The following is a 16823-nucleotide window of genomic DNA, read 5'->3' on the forward strand; positions in this document are numbered from 1 at the left end:
TTTAAGGTTGTACCAGAATAGGTTTACATGGTTTAATTTTCAAAAAACACCATATTTTTGTTGTACTGCACCGCTCTCTCTCACTGCTGCAGATCCTCTTTTCAGCTGGTCTCTGTTTTAGCTACAGAGTGAGACCTCTTCTTCTTCTTCTTCTTCTTCTGTACTATCTTTGATTGCACTCGCACATGCGCAGTAGCTCAGATGTAGATCATGTCAGCTAGCTAGCTCCATAGACAGTAAAAAAGAGGCTGTTTCTACAACTTCGGTCAGTTACAAGGCAGGATTAGCTGGGAGACTTCTAAATGAGGGCGCATGGTGAACTTGTGTGTGTTGTAGCAGTGCTTTGCTATTGAGAACGAGGTTCTTTAGCATGCTAACGCTACGAGCTAATGGTTGCGGTTAGCCAGCTCGTTTCGGCTTGTGACGTCACAAGCCGTGCCGATTTTGACCAGCTCACCCGGAGACTGAAGGCAGGACACATTCAGAAACTGTATCTCACTCTAAACAGCATGGATGGATTTTTTTCAAAGTTTGTATGTGTGTGGAAGCACCAGAGACACAAAAGAACACCTCAAATCCCAGAAAAAGTGTTTTTTTCATAATATGGGCACTTTAAATTATTATATTACTTAAATTATATGCCAACAATGAAAGCTAGCAGTAGAATTCTGCATAGACAACTCAGTGGAGGCCTCAGCATATCCAAAGCCACTTTTGGGCTATGCTCTGATCTGTTGTTGATTAATTGATGAATTCAATCAACAGGAAAATTAATCGCTGCAGCTCTATGATAATGATGAGCACATATATTTAAAATGTTCAGCTTTTTCTCATCTTTTTGTTTGAAAAATGTAATTTGGTTGAATCTTGGTTGTAGAGGTACTGGCATCAAGAAACTTGAAACAAACAAACAGCGACATCGACACAAAGACAGAAGGTGATCATCAAAGCATGCTAGTCCAAGTGGAAGCTCCTGTTCCTGCAGTGCATGTTCTTCCTATGTCACTTTTCCTGCTTTTTCATCTGCTCTGTGGTGTACATCAGTGGTCCTTAACCCATTTGTCTCAGTGAACCAGTCCAAAGTGCTCATGACTGACCGAGGCTACAGAGTGGGAAGTTTCTATTGGGTATTTAATGTCACAACTTCATGCCAACTGCATTGGTCGCAGTTCTTAGATTCTTGTTTTTAGATACTACGAAATCTTTGGCGTAGACTATAATGCTGTTTATTTGTGCTGCTTTGAGCATACTGTGTTGTGCTCACAATAGTGAGGCTTGTCATTGGTTATTTCAATATCTGAGGGTTCCTTATTTGGCAAATAAACTTTTGAGATATTTGATCATACTTTTGTATTTATATTTGTATTTTGTTTTCAAATTGGGGTTTGACCTTTTAGATAATAGTAACACTTAATGAATAGAGCTACTATTTAGTGTTGTTTCCAGCTGTTATGTTTAGGAATCGTTTGGAAATGTTTTCCTCTTAGTGTTTTCTCAACAAATTACTATTTGTCCTCCGATTCGTCAAGAATTGCAGTTTAAGTCTCTAAGGAATGTTGAATAAAAGACAATCGTGACCTGATTTTCACAGGTGTTGTGGAATTTGAGGTTTTACGCAACTTCACACTTGATTGTGAATGCACAGAAAGCTTGCTGAAACCATTTGTAGCAGCTGTTATATAGGTACAAAAAGAATTTGAGCTATTTTGCTCACTCACTTTCTATTCTGTGCATCACTATTATATTTCCTTCTGTTTCTGTGCCTTGGTACCTGTGAAAAAATACTTTTCTGCCCCTTGATTTTTGTGTGTGTGTTTGTTTTTTCCCTTCTTTACTTCCATGTTGTTTTCCATCTATGGCACTGCACTGGTGAGCGGAGCCAACCCAACCTTAGAGCATTCAGAAATACAGTTGTTTGTGTGTTTTGTCACAATATGCTTCCCCTCCACCTTTCTGGCAGTACTTCAGTCCGTAGGGAGTTGGGTTGGGAACCGTAGGGTTGCTGGTTCCGTACAGACTGAAGTACGGTGTGTGTGGACTGGTAGCTGAGAAATGCCAGTTCATCTCCTGGGCACTGCCCCCCCAACCGCTCAGGGCGCCTGTCCAGCAGTCGCAACCCACTCACTTTGACATCTGTGTGTGTGTGTGTGTGTGTGTGTGTGTGTGTGTGTGTGTGTGTGTGTGTGTGTGTGTGTGTGTGTGTACTCTCTGATCTCATTAAAATCATCATCTGTCTCATTTTCACACCTCTCACTGAGAGCGGGTAGGTATTATTATGACTTACTGTCAGTGTGTATATGTACAAATAAATTACATTCATCAAGTTGGGAATTTCAGTCTGGTGTTAACGGGTTTATAGCGCACAGTACAGGTTTATGCCTGCACTCTTTTTTTAGACTGGATGTGCAGAAGTACATTAAGTTTATGTTTTCTATTGCAGATTTTACATTTTTGTTTTGTAGTAGGTTTCTTGATTAAAAGCTGAATGAATGAAATGACAGGAATTCTTCAGAGGCCTTTCATCTTTGCAGAACAGTCTTTGAGGCCAATTTGTGATTTTGGGATTTATACCTAAAATTGACATGAATTGACGGAGGACAGTAATATAATCTGCAACTCTTCCCCCAAACAACACACACAGAAAGTAATAGATGCAGGTGTTTTTATGTGTAAGTAAAGGCCACCACTGATAATTGTTTTTGTGAGAAACTTACTTCAAATGCAAGAGAAAAACTAATCAAATCAAGTAGACATTTACAAGCAAATGTGCATATTTGTTTTTTTTCTGTTATTAATGGGACAGTTTATTTCTGTAAGTCACACTGCCTATATGGCTTTTTAAAGCTGATATCTGCCCATGCTGAGCCTGCAATTTACCAACACAACATAATGCAGATTAACTTTCTTGCTTCTGAACTTGGTTTCTTCCTCTTTATTCCTTCACTTATTTAGCCCATACCGTCACCACAAATTTACTTTTAGATTGATGGATGCACACCATTCTTTTCTGTGATTTCTTTTTTTCTCTTTTAATTCTCTCACTTGGTTTTGTTCCCTCTCCGTCACTTTCTTTCTGTCCGTGCTCGCCAAGCCTTCCCACCCTCATTTTTCCACAATTGAATCATTACACTTGTGTGTAGTGGGGTAATTACAGGCTGTTAAACCGAACACACACACACACACACACACACACACACACACACACACACACACACACACACACACACACACACACACACACACACACACACACACACACACACACACACACACACACACACACACACACACACACACACACACACTCTCACTCTCTCTTCCTCGCCTCTCATAGTGCAGCCGGTTGTGAAATTAAGTCCATTCCATCTACAACTCCACTCTCATCAAAGTCAGACCCCACCATAAAAAGTACTACTGCTACACACATACTGTACACACACTGCCGGGTGTGTAAAAGATCTCAGCCTTAGCAGTCTGTCGCTTTCTCCCTGTCTTTATCCCTCCATCATTCTTTTTCCCTTCATTTTCATTGCTGAAACCTTCTCAGTCTCCCCTCTACCCCAACACACACCCGGCAGATCTGCTGTCAGATAAAAGATTAGCCTCGGAGCATGTGAGGGGATGGTAGGTAAAGGCTGACGAAAGAGAACTGAAAGGGATATTTGATGTGTACCGTCCAGCTGCAACTTCTCAGGAAGGCAGGAGTTTATTATGAATCCAATCAGTCCTCAACCTCCTCTGTAGTCCAAAGGTTTTGAACCATTCTTGTTTAGTTTTTTTTGTCCCAGAGAAGAGAGACGGAGAGCTGAAGATCTGTATATAGCATTAGAGGGGTCGTAACTGCAGTTTGGATGTTTGGTGGGGTGTTCTGACCTTTGACTTAGTGTCTGCATTAATTGAAGGCACCTTTACAGGTCCAATAGTTTTTGCTTTTAATACATTTCAAGTAGGGGTGTCACAATTCGCCAAATCCATGATTCAATTGGATTTTTGATTTTAAGGTCACGATTCAATTGGATTTTTAATTTAAATTGATAGCAGAAGGGCACTTTGCAACACCAGTTTGAATTTCTCAGGGTTTTTTTTAGTGGCACAATTGAATGCACCATAAGTTTAACGGAGCGAATTAAGGCTATTTATGGTGTGACTGCTAGCAGTGGAAGTATCCATATATACTGTGTGAACAGTCCCAAGTTGGAACAACGTAAGGTTTTCCTGTTCTTCCCAATTTTCTGACGTTTGATGCATTGCATTATTGCATTATTTAGTCACAGTTTGATTGAATAAATGATGTACTGCTAGTTATTTTTTTATTTGCCAGCTTCTGCCACATCAGAGGATCGCAGTGTGCTGACTGGCCTGCAAGACATTAAAACAAACCACCTTACATGTGTGATCTGGTAGACATGTGCAGTACTTGAATTGCACTTTAGGTATTTGTGACTGTGACAATTGTGACAGACTTGAATTGCACGCAGTTGTCCTAAACGATGCTAACAAGAGAACCTTGCTTGTCACTGTTTTAGTGCAGCAGCAGTGCTGTTAATGCACATGGCCATGACATAGAAACTAAATTAGAAGATTGCACATATATGTAGCAAGTCTGTTGAGGTGTTAAACTAACACATGTTGTCATGACAGCTTAATTTCACCTGCCAGCAGCGCTGTCCCACAATAGATATATTATACTCTACCTCAGATGGGTGAAAAGTGCAAGCCTTCATTTGCTGTGTGTTGTTTTATTTGTGTGTTTATTTCTCTGCTGCCAGAGTGACAGACGTGTTGCTGCCATGGCAACCGTGGCCGTAGGAGGGAGGGAACAGAAGGAGACACGCTGATCGGCTGATTTGTTAAGTTTGATGCTGAGATGGAAGGGCTTGTCTGTCTGAGAGATGTTCACTGCTCTGAAATAGATGCACATTTACACATAAAACTTTGGAATGGGATGCTCCCCAAGGACAAAAACACCTTTTAAGTAATACACTGGCATTTTAGGAAATTGACTTATTTACTTACCGAGAGTAAGATGAAAAGATCAATATTAATTTCATCTTCAAAACAGAGGTATATCCCTGATGTGTTTAGCCTAGTTAAGCACAAACACTCCACATGACTTAACATCCACCTTGTTTTATCCCCCTGGTATGGCTGAGTCCCACATAATGTCACACCTAACATCACATTAATGAGTGCTGTGGGGATTTAGTCTATTCAACAAGTTGTAAAATATTTTGAGCCTCATAGATATAGTGGTACACACTACTAATGCAAAGAAGTGCTACACAACGCTAAGTATATGACTAAAAAATGCTTTGCGACATTCTTTTATGTAACGCAACAGCAGAAAGGTTCCAAGTAGTGGCTGACAGTAGAAAAACAATGCTGCAGGACAGTTTGTGTGGTGTAGTTGCAGACCATTTATGAGTTGCTAAGGTACAGGTATTGTATCAAAAAGTAAATAAGACATTGATCAAGGAGACAAAGAGTGCAATATCTGCTCAAATTGGCACTCACAAGAATGCCTAACATGCATAACTTAATTGTAAACTGTGGTTTAGCCTTGGTTTAGGTTGATGAAAAGTTCCCGGGTAAAGTGAAACACAACGTGGTCAGAAGATATTACTTGTCTTATAGTCACAGGACAAATTACAACTCTGATCTGATAACCTGGTTCATTACTATTGTTATTCATCATGAATTTCATCACCCTTTTTAAAGAGTAGAGAATTATTATGGTCTTACATGGTCTTAAAACCAGGACAGAGTAACAGAAGATAGTTAAATTGGCCAGTTATAACTCTGAGATAATAACCTGAATATCATACAGTACAATACATTTGTTCTTGTCAAATGTCACTTGCTTGATTGCTCGCTCCCAAATGGCATGAAGGACTTTGGTGCCGTGCCTCTGATGTGAAATGTAATACCAGTCTTGAATAATAAACATTGGAGGAGGTTGCACCTCTCTGAAGCTCTAAGCTTTCGTCTACAGATGGCAGTGTGGCACCATGTCTTGGCACCTCTGACTGAATCTGACTTTGTCGGTTACTTTCTTTGTGTTTATTCTCCCCCCCCCCTCTTTTTCTCCATCTTATGCTCTTGCTCATTCTTTTCTTGTCTCCCCTTAAGTGTTGTTGCTTCTCATCATCCCTCCATCACTGCCCTTCCTTTTTCATGTTGTCCTCTTTCTCACTTTGTTTTAAACATCCATGTGGTTGTTGAGGCTTGAGTAAGGAGGGAGAAATGCAGGCTTCCCATTCTAGCAACCTAGAGGAAATAACTGCAGTAAAAGCAAAGAGCTTTGTAATAACTTAAAAAATGAACAGATCAGATCTGAGCTCTGCTGGCTCCCTCCCACCCACTCTGTTTTACAAACAAACTTGCTTTCTAAATGTAGCATCTGACATTTGATGTAATGGTACATACTTTACAGTGCCTACCTCATGTATTAACAGTAGGGGTGTCAATCGTTTAAACCGGTAATGTTAGTACACGCTCTACCTGTGGAGAAACTCAGAACTAGTGCCACAGGATTACAGCATTTGTACAGTAATAACATGGAAGCAAAGTTGAAGTAGAAAAACACTAAAATATAATAAACACAAAGAGGGTGTCTTAATTGCTAATTTGCACAGTTTTAGAACAACTCCGTAATGGACAACAACATGGTTCTTAAAACCTCCATCCCTGGTAACGATGATATGAATGATTGGTTATCATGATGTATGGTTAAAAGGAATGTGAGGGAGGAGAGTGAGGTGTATGTCATGAGTAATTTCTTAAAATGGTGAGTGCGGAGGGCAATGAAATAACCCAGCACTCCCAAAACAGTAATTTCTCCTGGTCCTGCCCTTTACCGGCCATTTAATCTTTTGCACCACTCTCCCTTTCTCCCCTCTTCTCCCTTTCAAGTTATAACTTTTAAAGTATCTAGACAACACCGTTATCAAGGGCAGCATTCAGTGATTTATAGTATTGTGTCAGCTTTAATTCTTAAGGTATGTTTCTCAAAGAAAAAAGAAATCAATTTCTGCTATCTACGCAAGTTTGATTGCTGGAGTGATTTTGCCATCCATGTTTTTTTTGCCCCAGACTGTCAAGTCAGTGTACCAACTTACTGAACAGACATTAGCTGTAGCTAGCTAGCAACGTACACATGACCATGTGTCTTTGGACTGTGCTGTGTTTGTGTGGCTGATCTCAAAACTTAAAAAAAAAATAGCTTTTTTTCCTGTTGTATTTCCCTCACGTGTCTCTCATCTTTTCCTCTCATCTCTGTATGTTTATGATTATGTTGAGTCATAATGCTCAAATTCTTTGCTCAAGTTAAAACACCTTGAGTTTGAACACACATTTATGGGAAGACCCCAAGTATTGCTTAGTGTTGCTTCTATTTTATTCATTAGAGGTTGTTAAAGAAAAGAGTCTTGTCTTTACTAGACAAGAATATTGGAGCAAGTGGAAGATTTATTAACTGGCTATTGATGTTGCTGCAGATGCCAAAATTGTGTCCTTCTGGTAAAAAGACAACCTTTTTAATAATAGGACAAGCTTTCACTAAATCTTTCCCCTCCTGCTGTCTGCAGGTATGCCGTCCCACCTGAGCACGGCAAGCGACTGGAGAGGCTGGCACAAGGTGAGGCCCTAATGATGCTTTCAATTAATTAATCCATTTGTTTTTGTCTATGTTACCCTTCTCACCCCACTTTGTAAGTAAAGGAGCAGGCGCTTCAGACTGTTCAACACACACCATGAAATCATACACATGTTACACACTTAACACATGCACAGAATACACACTAGCACACATCCAAAGCACACTTACTGGGTCTCCCTTGTACGGGAGAATAGAAAGTAAAGTAGCTCTTCTCAACTACTACACCCTGCCTTGTAAGCACAACATGCACAAAACTGTTAGGCACCCTTTAACACTCACAATAAACAACCTTTTGGCAGTTTCTTGTCTGGCTGACACAGTGTTGATGTACACGCTGTAGGCCACACATTGAATAATCTTTTGCATGTATTCAGCGGTTGAGAAACTTGTGATGTCCCACTTTCTTACCACATACAACAACATTGATTTATTTGTCACCTGGCTGTGCGAAAATGGAGCCTGAGAAGGAAGAGCAGCTTCAAGCACTTAGTGAGTGCAGTCACTAGTACTAAAAAGATCAGGAGGGCTGTAGATGCTAAATTTGGAGGAGAGGCTGGTTAAACTGACGCTAGCAGCATCAACTGTGTATGTTGCCTATACAATGAAGTCCAATCAGTCGGGACTGTGCAATATGCCTTGAGGGTTGATTCATGGTGCAGAGGAGCAGGCATCGGCTGTTGCTGCTTGCTATATTGTCTGTCACAACCCATTAGAACAAGTTGTATTGAGTGTGTCAGAATGTACATCTAATTAACTTAAACCCTTACATGTTTTGCTGAATATTAGAGTTGGTTCTGACATGAGGGTCTCAAATTCTGTGACTCAGATAAATAGTGCCTGAAGTGAAATAGTCTTTAACAACTCTGCCTTTAGTGTTTCCACCTACTCCTCTCTCTTTGACATAAGATTTCTCCTTGCGCCTCTCCCTTTTTATTCCCACCACTCATGTTCCCCTCCTCTTCCTATCCCCTGTTTTGATCAATGAGGATTAGCTTGTTATTGTTGCTCAGAGTGAGGTAAACGATGTGGGGATGATGGCTGAGTGTCTGTGAGTTGCTCCAATCCAAACTACATAAAATAGACACACCGTTTGTCCTTGTTGTTGTGAAGAGCTGAGAACAAATCAATAATCACAAATGCATAGTCGCTGTCACTTAATATCTTATTTTGTGCTGGAGTAGCTGGATATGTAATGCACAAAATGTGAGTTGTGACAGACAGGCAATCTCTTCAAAGGGAAAAAAACTGTCCTGGTAAAATTAAACGCATGATTTATAGTGTAGTGTATGCATGCTGGTAATCTGCTGCTAATCTGATGCTGATGATCAAATATTTAGATTATATACATATGTAACTACGATTTAATAGCAAATTCAATACTGGGTTCATAGATATCAAACCCCAACCTTAAAATACACACTGTAGACATTTCTTATCACTCTTCATATGGGCATAGAGCTCACAGTCAGATCGCAGCCTTCCTCTCTCTTCTAAGCAGCTGGCAGTAGGAGGAAAGCAATGCCAACATTATTTAACAAGCACCTACTGACCTATCAAATCCATCGTCAGCACAGGTAGCCAACTGTTTACGAGGTCCTAAAAAGACAGTTATGAGCGTAGTAGGAATGCTTAATGGGTCTGGGACAATGGTCTTGTTACTTGAAAACTTCAAACATTTGACACAGCGACAGCCTTTGCTCTTATCGCTCCTCATCTCATGCCTTCATACTTTTTGGGTGGTGGGATGGGAGGGTGCAGGATTGGAGGCAGGAAGTTAATTTTCAAACTCAAAAGGACAGAATGAAGCCTTTAAGTTAATATTACCCAGCGGAGAGCTCTGAGAGCCAGCTGCATTTTAATGGGAATTAATACCCGGGCTCTGTCGGTACATTATTCACCTTTTTATCAGCTCCAACAAGCAGGCAGCCAATGAGAGAATGGAGACCTACTCTCCCTCTCTTGCTTTGTAGGGTGGAACCGAGCCTGAAACAATGCAGTGAAAAAGAAGGATGAAATGGGTGCCGATTATACTGTCAGTCACATTAAAGTTTAACTGGGTGGAGGCTTGGATGGACCCCCCTTTGAGGCACTGGCGGGTACAGACAGTAAAGAGCAGGAGAGTGAGCGAAGGAGGAGAAATTCTTTCTTTTGATTATGCTAAGACCGTGCCTCTCTTCTCCAAGAGCAAAAGTGAGCCATTGTTTTAGATAGGGAATTGGCGCTTTGAAAACCCAAAATGTCAGAGGGGTATATTATGATTTCAAAGCAGTCTGTGTTCTTAAGGAGGTGGGGTGGTTGTTGTGTAACAGAGAAGGTAACATTGCAAAGTTTCAGCAGCTATTCAAGTGTGCTTTTGCTTACATAGTAGTAGTTGCAATCACACATTTGCACAATAAAGAATTTGAATGGTTTTGTAAAGATGCAGATGTTTATTCACGAGTGACCTTGGGTGCATAGCCATCAATAGTTAATGCACAGCCATTAAAAACCTCATTATATTGTTTGGGATTATCTATAACACAGTTAACAGATGAGACCATGGTTAAGGCAATAGGTAACCTCTGCCTTCTAATCTTGTTAGGGCTGCTGCTTCTTAAAATTACTAGCACAATATCTATACACACAATTGTCTGCCATTGCAAAGTAGATCTTCTTCAGGCAAATGTTTTGTTTTTGGTCATGCTATATGGGATAAAGATGTTTAAAGAAATGACAGCACCTAGTCCCAGTTTTGTGCTGTAGTCTTTCTTTGTGCCATGATGCAATCCAGCAGAGATCCCCTGAAATCCGACCTGGAGGCAAACAAACAATGCATTGCCATGCACTGCGGTAATGTGATTATTCCACACTTTGGGTAATAAATTAATTCACGCCCATGTCATCGGGAAACCGGATTTCCTTTTTCAGGTTGTGGGATTAAGAATAATATAGTAAACACAGCTACATTTCTGCTGCAGAAATATGTTTAATTAGCAGTGCTTATCTGGCATTCTTTACATATTTAAAAAAAAAACCTCAAAGCAGCATCCTATCACTAAACAGTTTTCTAATATTTTACATTAGAAAAATTATGAACAATACAAATTAAAATACATTTAAAAATAGTCCAATACATGTATGAAAATAACCACATTTACTGTAAAATAAAAGTAGCGTACAATTCTGATTACTGTTCATACATCATGTAAACTAAGGTTTTAAATGTAATAAAACACAATACATGTAAACATGTCTTGTGAATTTCTGCCTTACAGTGACACACAGTCATCTGGGTTCTGTATCTTTATGCAGATTTACATATTTTTTATGTTGACATGTATAGAATATGATGGAAAGAAAGTCAGGTATACTGCACACATGGCTACATAATGTTTGGTATTGTACAGTCTTTGGTTTTTATATAATGTTAACTTGTTTTTATCAAATAATTTGGGTCTATCTGGATTGTCAGTAAAATATCTGTTCGCTGTCACCCCCTGCAGGCTTCTTCCCCGGCAGCTCCCAAGGCTGTGACGCCTTCCTTCGCCACAAGATGACGCTGATATCTCCTTCCATCCTGAAGAAATATGGCATTCCTTTTGACAGGGTGAGTGCCGACTGGTCCATGTTGCATGACATAGAAGCACATTTTATTGGTCACCATGAGAAAATAAGATTAATTTTGGTCTAAGTATAGGGGATAATCTCTCTGTTATCGTTAGAAGCTTCTATTTCTTTACTCCAGCCAGTATTGAATGACAGTCATGATGCCTGCATGAAGGTAGAGCCACCTTTTACATTAACATCTTTTCACACATATCCTCTGTTGCATAGCGATGTGGCGAAGACATTCATATTAAAATAATAAAGGACCTTGGAATATATAATGTTTGAAAGAGGAGTTAAGTTATGTATTCCTTACGGGTGCACGATTCAGAAAATGTCTTGATTCGATATTGATTTTTAGGCTCACGATTCGATTCAAAATCAATTTTCGATTCAATATCGATTCACACTATGTAAATGTAGTTACTTTTCCCATGTGATTGCAGTAGACATACAATAAAATAAAAAAAATAAAAAATAAAAAAGATTTTTGGAATTCTATGAATCGATTTTGAATCGGTAGAGCTTGAATCGCGATTCAAATATGAATTGATTTTTTTGCACACCCCTACTATTCCTTACTGCCTGGTTTCTGATAACATTTGTGGTTCTTGCGTAAGAAGCCGTGGGCTTATTTTGAATGACTAATGACAACGCAAGGCTTTGACGCAAACATCACAATTCTTACAGGCTGCACTAATGATACAGTATGATATAGTTTGGTTGTCTCTCATAGGGAATTGATTGGCATTCTTTCTGTTTTTGTTCTATTCAGTAGGCAATATACATCTCCACAGTGCTAAAGATTAATGAAAGATTGAAGGAAAAAACTGGCACAGAGCAGCCATACAAGCTTAACTGTCAGCAGGGGTTCCCCCCCCGCCCCATTTATATCTTCATTCTCCCCTCAGGACGTCATTATCACAGCGAACATGATACTTGTTACAAACCTACAGTACCTCTCTCGATTTCATGTGAAAAAATAAAACCATCTTCTTGTATTCTTGCAATAGCAAAAAGGGATGTTTGATATCTGAACCACTGCCTTTTAGATGAGGAAGTTTGTCTCCCGCTCTTAGCCTCTACCCCCTTTTCTCCCCTCATGCCTGTCACCTTGTCTGGCTTGATGTCTCTTGATTGCCTGGATCCAGGCTTCACAAAGATGTTGCGATCCACAGCCAGACATATAGGGCTTAAGTTGTGGGGCTACACATTTAAAAAAAAAAAAAAAAAAAGAGAATGTTCTGAACTTCTCAGAATAACACTGTGCTTATGGGAAGACACTCAACCCTTGGAGCAGCAATCATGTTTGGCTGAATTAATTTTGCTCGCAAGTCAGAAAAGTTTAGAGAAAAGTTGTTTCTGAGGAGTTGAACACCTAAAACCTCAATGGGAATTATGTGTAAAATGTTTCCATATAATCTTTGCCTCTACAAAATGAAATGTTTTGTAAATCTTTTCTGTTTTTCTCTCTCTCTCTTTGATCAGATAACTCAGAATGAAGGGGAGTTTATGGTCACCTTTCCTTATGGCTACCATGCTGGCTTCAACCATGGCTTCAACTGCGCAGAGTCCACAAACTTTGCCACCCTACGCTGGGTGGACTACGGCAAAATGGCTACCCAGGTAAGATAAGTCAGGCATACTGGATATTCAGTCCTGTAACAATAAGATGAAGTCAGTGTTACTGTAAAAGAGATAACAGTGCTAAATTCCACGTAGTAATATTGGGACAATTAACAGAAAGCCGCAGTAATGATGTGAAAGTGTAAATTTTTGGATCTTAAAATCTTGGAGTGAAAACGTATGGAAACTTCCACCTAAATCTCCACCAATAATATCATCATCATCATCATCATCATCATCATCATCATCATCACACACGCACCTTGCGGGCAAATGTAGACATTCTACTTGAAGAGGTTTGATCCGACATGTCATTCTGCAGCGACTTTGCGGCCTTCCTGCTTTGCCTGTTTGGTTCTCTGAAGGAATAAAGTAATAGATCATATCGAAATATAAAAGCAATGTCTTGTTCTCTGCTGCACACCATCTGTTACCGACACTAACTGTACCCTCGCATCCTTCCATTGACGCAAGCTGCCTCTTTGCCTGTGGGCTGCTGAGCATGAAATTGACAGGGCATGGGTTGGTTGTGGACGGGAGCCCAACTACAATGTAGTCTTTTCTTGGGTGTGAGTGTTCACATGTATGTGGGTGTGTGGTGTGCCCCTTTCCCTGCTTTCTCTCTACTTGGCTGCATGTTAGATTTATTAGGTGCCATTTTGCAGAACTACATCTCCCTCCCTTCTCCCTTTTTCTCATTTTCGGCCTTTCTACTTTACCCATGTGGCCACTTGTAATTTAAGAACCAGTGGTCCAAGCTCCAGCAGTCTTCCCTTTACCCAGCCCAGTGCTCAAGGGAGCATCCCCACTAAACTTGTCTCAGTGTGATAAAGAAGAGTGGTCCACTCACTCTGCACTGCTAATCCGAGTCAACAAATCAACAGTGCAGCACCATACACAGTCGGAGGAATATGAAAGAACAGCTCGGGCCAATGAGACGGGCGCTTTCTGCCAGTCCACCTTTTTCTCTTCGTCTTTTTATACAGACGTTTTCATTCTCTTGGGGCGGTACAGTAGCACAGTGGTTACAGAGATTGTCTGTTAACCATTGCTGCTTCAATTCAGTCCCAACGGCAGTTAAAGTAGTTTTTTTGCCCACGGTTTTAGTTCTCACGAGTGCAATTAGAACAATTACTACAGACACATTTAGGTAGTGTATTGGTCTGTAAAATTGTCAGTATATTGACTGGGGTTAATTACTTTCTCTTTTGAAGGTAACTAACTATCTTTTTTTTAATTTAATTTCAAATGCCTGGAGAACCCAGACACACACATTGTCATTTAAAGTCCCTTAAAGTGAAGTTTTTAAATACAACTTTGAGTACAACTCAGCCCTTAAAGTGAGACCATGTAACTTTTGAAAGAAGAAGTAACATCTTCTTACAAAGGAAAAGCTCCTTGGTTAGTTAAGTGCCCTCAGGAGTTTTGCAAGCAGTAGCTTATGCTAGCGTTTGCATCCGTTATTCCACATTTTAGCATTTACCATTACAGTATGCTGCAATTGTAACGTGTCTGACAGCTGAATAGCAAAAGTTACACAGGTTAGCTTCAAGTAAAGTACTCATATGTAGAGTCTTAAAAACATTGCACTGCATCTTCAGTGAGAAATTGTTATTTCCAGCAATATATTTTTGAGTAATTTGTTTTATATATATATATATATAGTAGTTTTATATAGCTCGCCTACGCCAACAACTTGCTTGGCAACAATGAAGTCTCTCATTGTCTCTTCGTCTTTCTAACTCCCCCCATCTTCCCTCTCTGTCTTAAGCTCAAGCAGTCATCTGTTAACTCGTTTGGCTGTCTTCCCTCTCTCTCCTGCCCTCTCCCTACCAAGCCTTATTCTGTCAGCACCAAACAGGACAGTGAGCGATGGGGCTCAGGATCGAATTTGTCACTGTTTGGGGGCTGACAGAACACAGCAGTGAAAAGGAGAGAATGAGCTTGGGCGTGCTTCATGTCTGTTTTCTTAAATTCAAGCTCCCCAACTGCTGACCCATCTGTCTGACTTACCAAGCGAACACACACGCGTGGTCAAAGCAGGCCTACTGTCAGCACTCTTTGTGTGCTGTGTGTGCATCTACTTCTATTATTTCAGACATTGCAGTCTTAATTAACCTTCTCCTCAACCTTCCTGATATTAGGCATTAGACATTTCATTTTCTTTCTTTGAAGTAATTCACTCCTCCTTCAGTTGGACGGCTTCCCTGACCACCGGTGTCCACCACGGTGTTCGAGGGTTACCGTCCCTTGAGGCACCCAAGACCCTGAGACCATAGCTCCTGCCGCAGCTTCAGCAATGGAAATTTTGAACATTGTCCACTCGGGTTCAATGCCCCCAGCCTCCACAGGGATGCACGAAAAGCTCCGCCGGAGGTGTGAGTTGAAAGTCTGTCGGACAGGGGTCTCCTCCAGACGTTCCCAATTTACCCGCACTACCCGTTTGGGCTTACCAGGTCTGTCCAGAGTCTTCCCCTGACCCAACTCACCACCAGATGGTGATCGGTTGACAGCTCCGCCCCTCTCTTCACCCGAGCATCCAAAACATACGGCCTCAGATCAGATGAAACGATTATAAAATCGATCATTGACCTTTGGCCTAGGGTGCTCTGGTACCAGGTACACTTATGAGCATCCCTATGTTCGAACATGGTGTTCGTTATAGACAATCCATGACTAGCACAGAAGTCCAACAACAAACAACCACTCTGGTTTAGATCAGGGAGGCCGTTCCTCCCAATCACGCCTCTCCATCTATCTCCATCATTTCCCACGTGCGTGTTGAAGTCCCCCAGCAGGACTATGGAGTCCCCCACTGGAGCCCCATGCAGTCAGAGTTTTCCCCCCCACAACCCGCAGGCGTAGGGAGGCGACCCTCTCGTCCACCGGGATAAACTCCAACGTAGCGGCGCTCACCTGGGGGCTTGTGAGTATCCCCACACCCGCCCGGCGCCTCACACCCTGGGCAACTCCGGAGAAGAAAAGAGTCCAACCCTTATCCAGGAGTATGGTTCCAGAACCAACACTGTGTGTAGAGGTAAGCCCCACCAGATCCAACTGGTAGCGCTCCACCTCCCGCACAAGTTCCGGCTCCTTCCCCCACAGAGAGGTGACATTCCACGTCCCCAGAGCCAGCCTCTGCCGCCCGGGTCTGGTCCGTCGAGTCCCCTGACCTTCGCCGCCACCCATGTGGCAGCGCACCCGACCCCAGCAGTTCCTCCCACAGGTGGTGGGCCCATGGGATGGAGAGAGAGGTGCCACGTAGCTTGTTCGGTCTGTGCCCGGCCGGACTCCGTGGCAAACCCAGCCACCAGGCACTCGCTGACGGGCCCTCCATCTGGGCCTGGCTCCAGACGGGGGCCCCAGGCTTCCTCCGGGCAGGGTCACTCTATCTCTTCCTCGATTTCTCATAGGGTTTTTGAACCATTCTTTGTCTGGCCCCTCACCTGAGACCACTTTGCCATGGGAGACCCTACCAGGAGCACAAAGCTCCACACACATTCATAGGGACACACAAACCTCTCCACCACGATAAGGTGATGGTTCCCGGAGAGGTAATAGATGTACATAAGTCCCTTGTTTAATTTGGACAGAGGATTAGGAGTTTAACCTATTTTGATCTGGTCATGAAGTGTCACCCAGTGCTTAGAAAAAAAAGCAGAAATCAAGAAGAAAGCCACTGCACTAAGCCACACTGAGTTGTATGCTACATGCAATTTTTTGCCAAGTCTGTAAGAAAACAGCTCAGCAATGAGCCAAATAAGGATGGCAAAACAGACCTTACAGATTATTTCTGAAAATAGTTATGTCCGCCACACCATTATGTTGCTGAATGTTAGCAGATTCTGTGTTTCAGGTCTGTAGTATTCTCAATGAAAGCCTCTCTCTGTTCGTCTGGTGCTCAGTCACATTTTGCGGCTGTTCCCTCAGGCTTCTGCTGTGATTTTTACTGACT

The 16823-nt window shown here is 41.6% G+C and overlaps 1 protein-coding gene across 3 annotated transcripts in view; it reads left to right on the plus strand.

Annotated features, from left to right (window-relative positions):
* The window catches only part of kdm4b (lysine (K)-specific demethylase 4B), a 63225-nt gene that overhangs the window by 16855 nt on the left and 29547 nt on the right, over positions 1-16823 (plus strand). For 2 of the 3 annotated variants that reach the window (XM_031307189.2, XM_031307190.2), the window contains exons 6-8: positions 7587-7636; positions 11140-11243; positions 12731-12868. In XM_031307189.2, coding sequence (XP_031163049.1) covers positions 7587-7636; positions 11140-11243; positions 12731-12868 — 292 coding nt within the window. Of the gene's footprint in view, positions 1-4769; positions 4850-7586; positions 7637-11139; positions 11244-12730; positions 12869-16823 lie in introns of those variants that run through there. The other variant, XR_004898783.1, reaches the window with a different exon arrangement.

The sequence above is a fragment of the Sander lucioperca genome, chromosome 11 (assembly GCF_008315115.2).
Source record: "Sander lucioperca isolate FBNREF2018 chromosome 11, SLUC_FBN_1.2, whole genome shotgun sequence".
NCBI lineage: Eukaryota > Metazoa > Chordata > Actinopteri > Perciformes > Percidae > Sander > Sander lucioperca.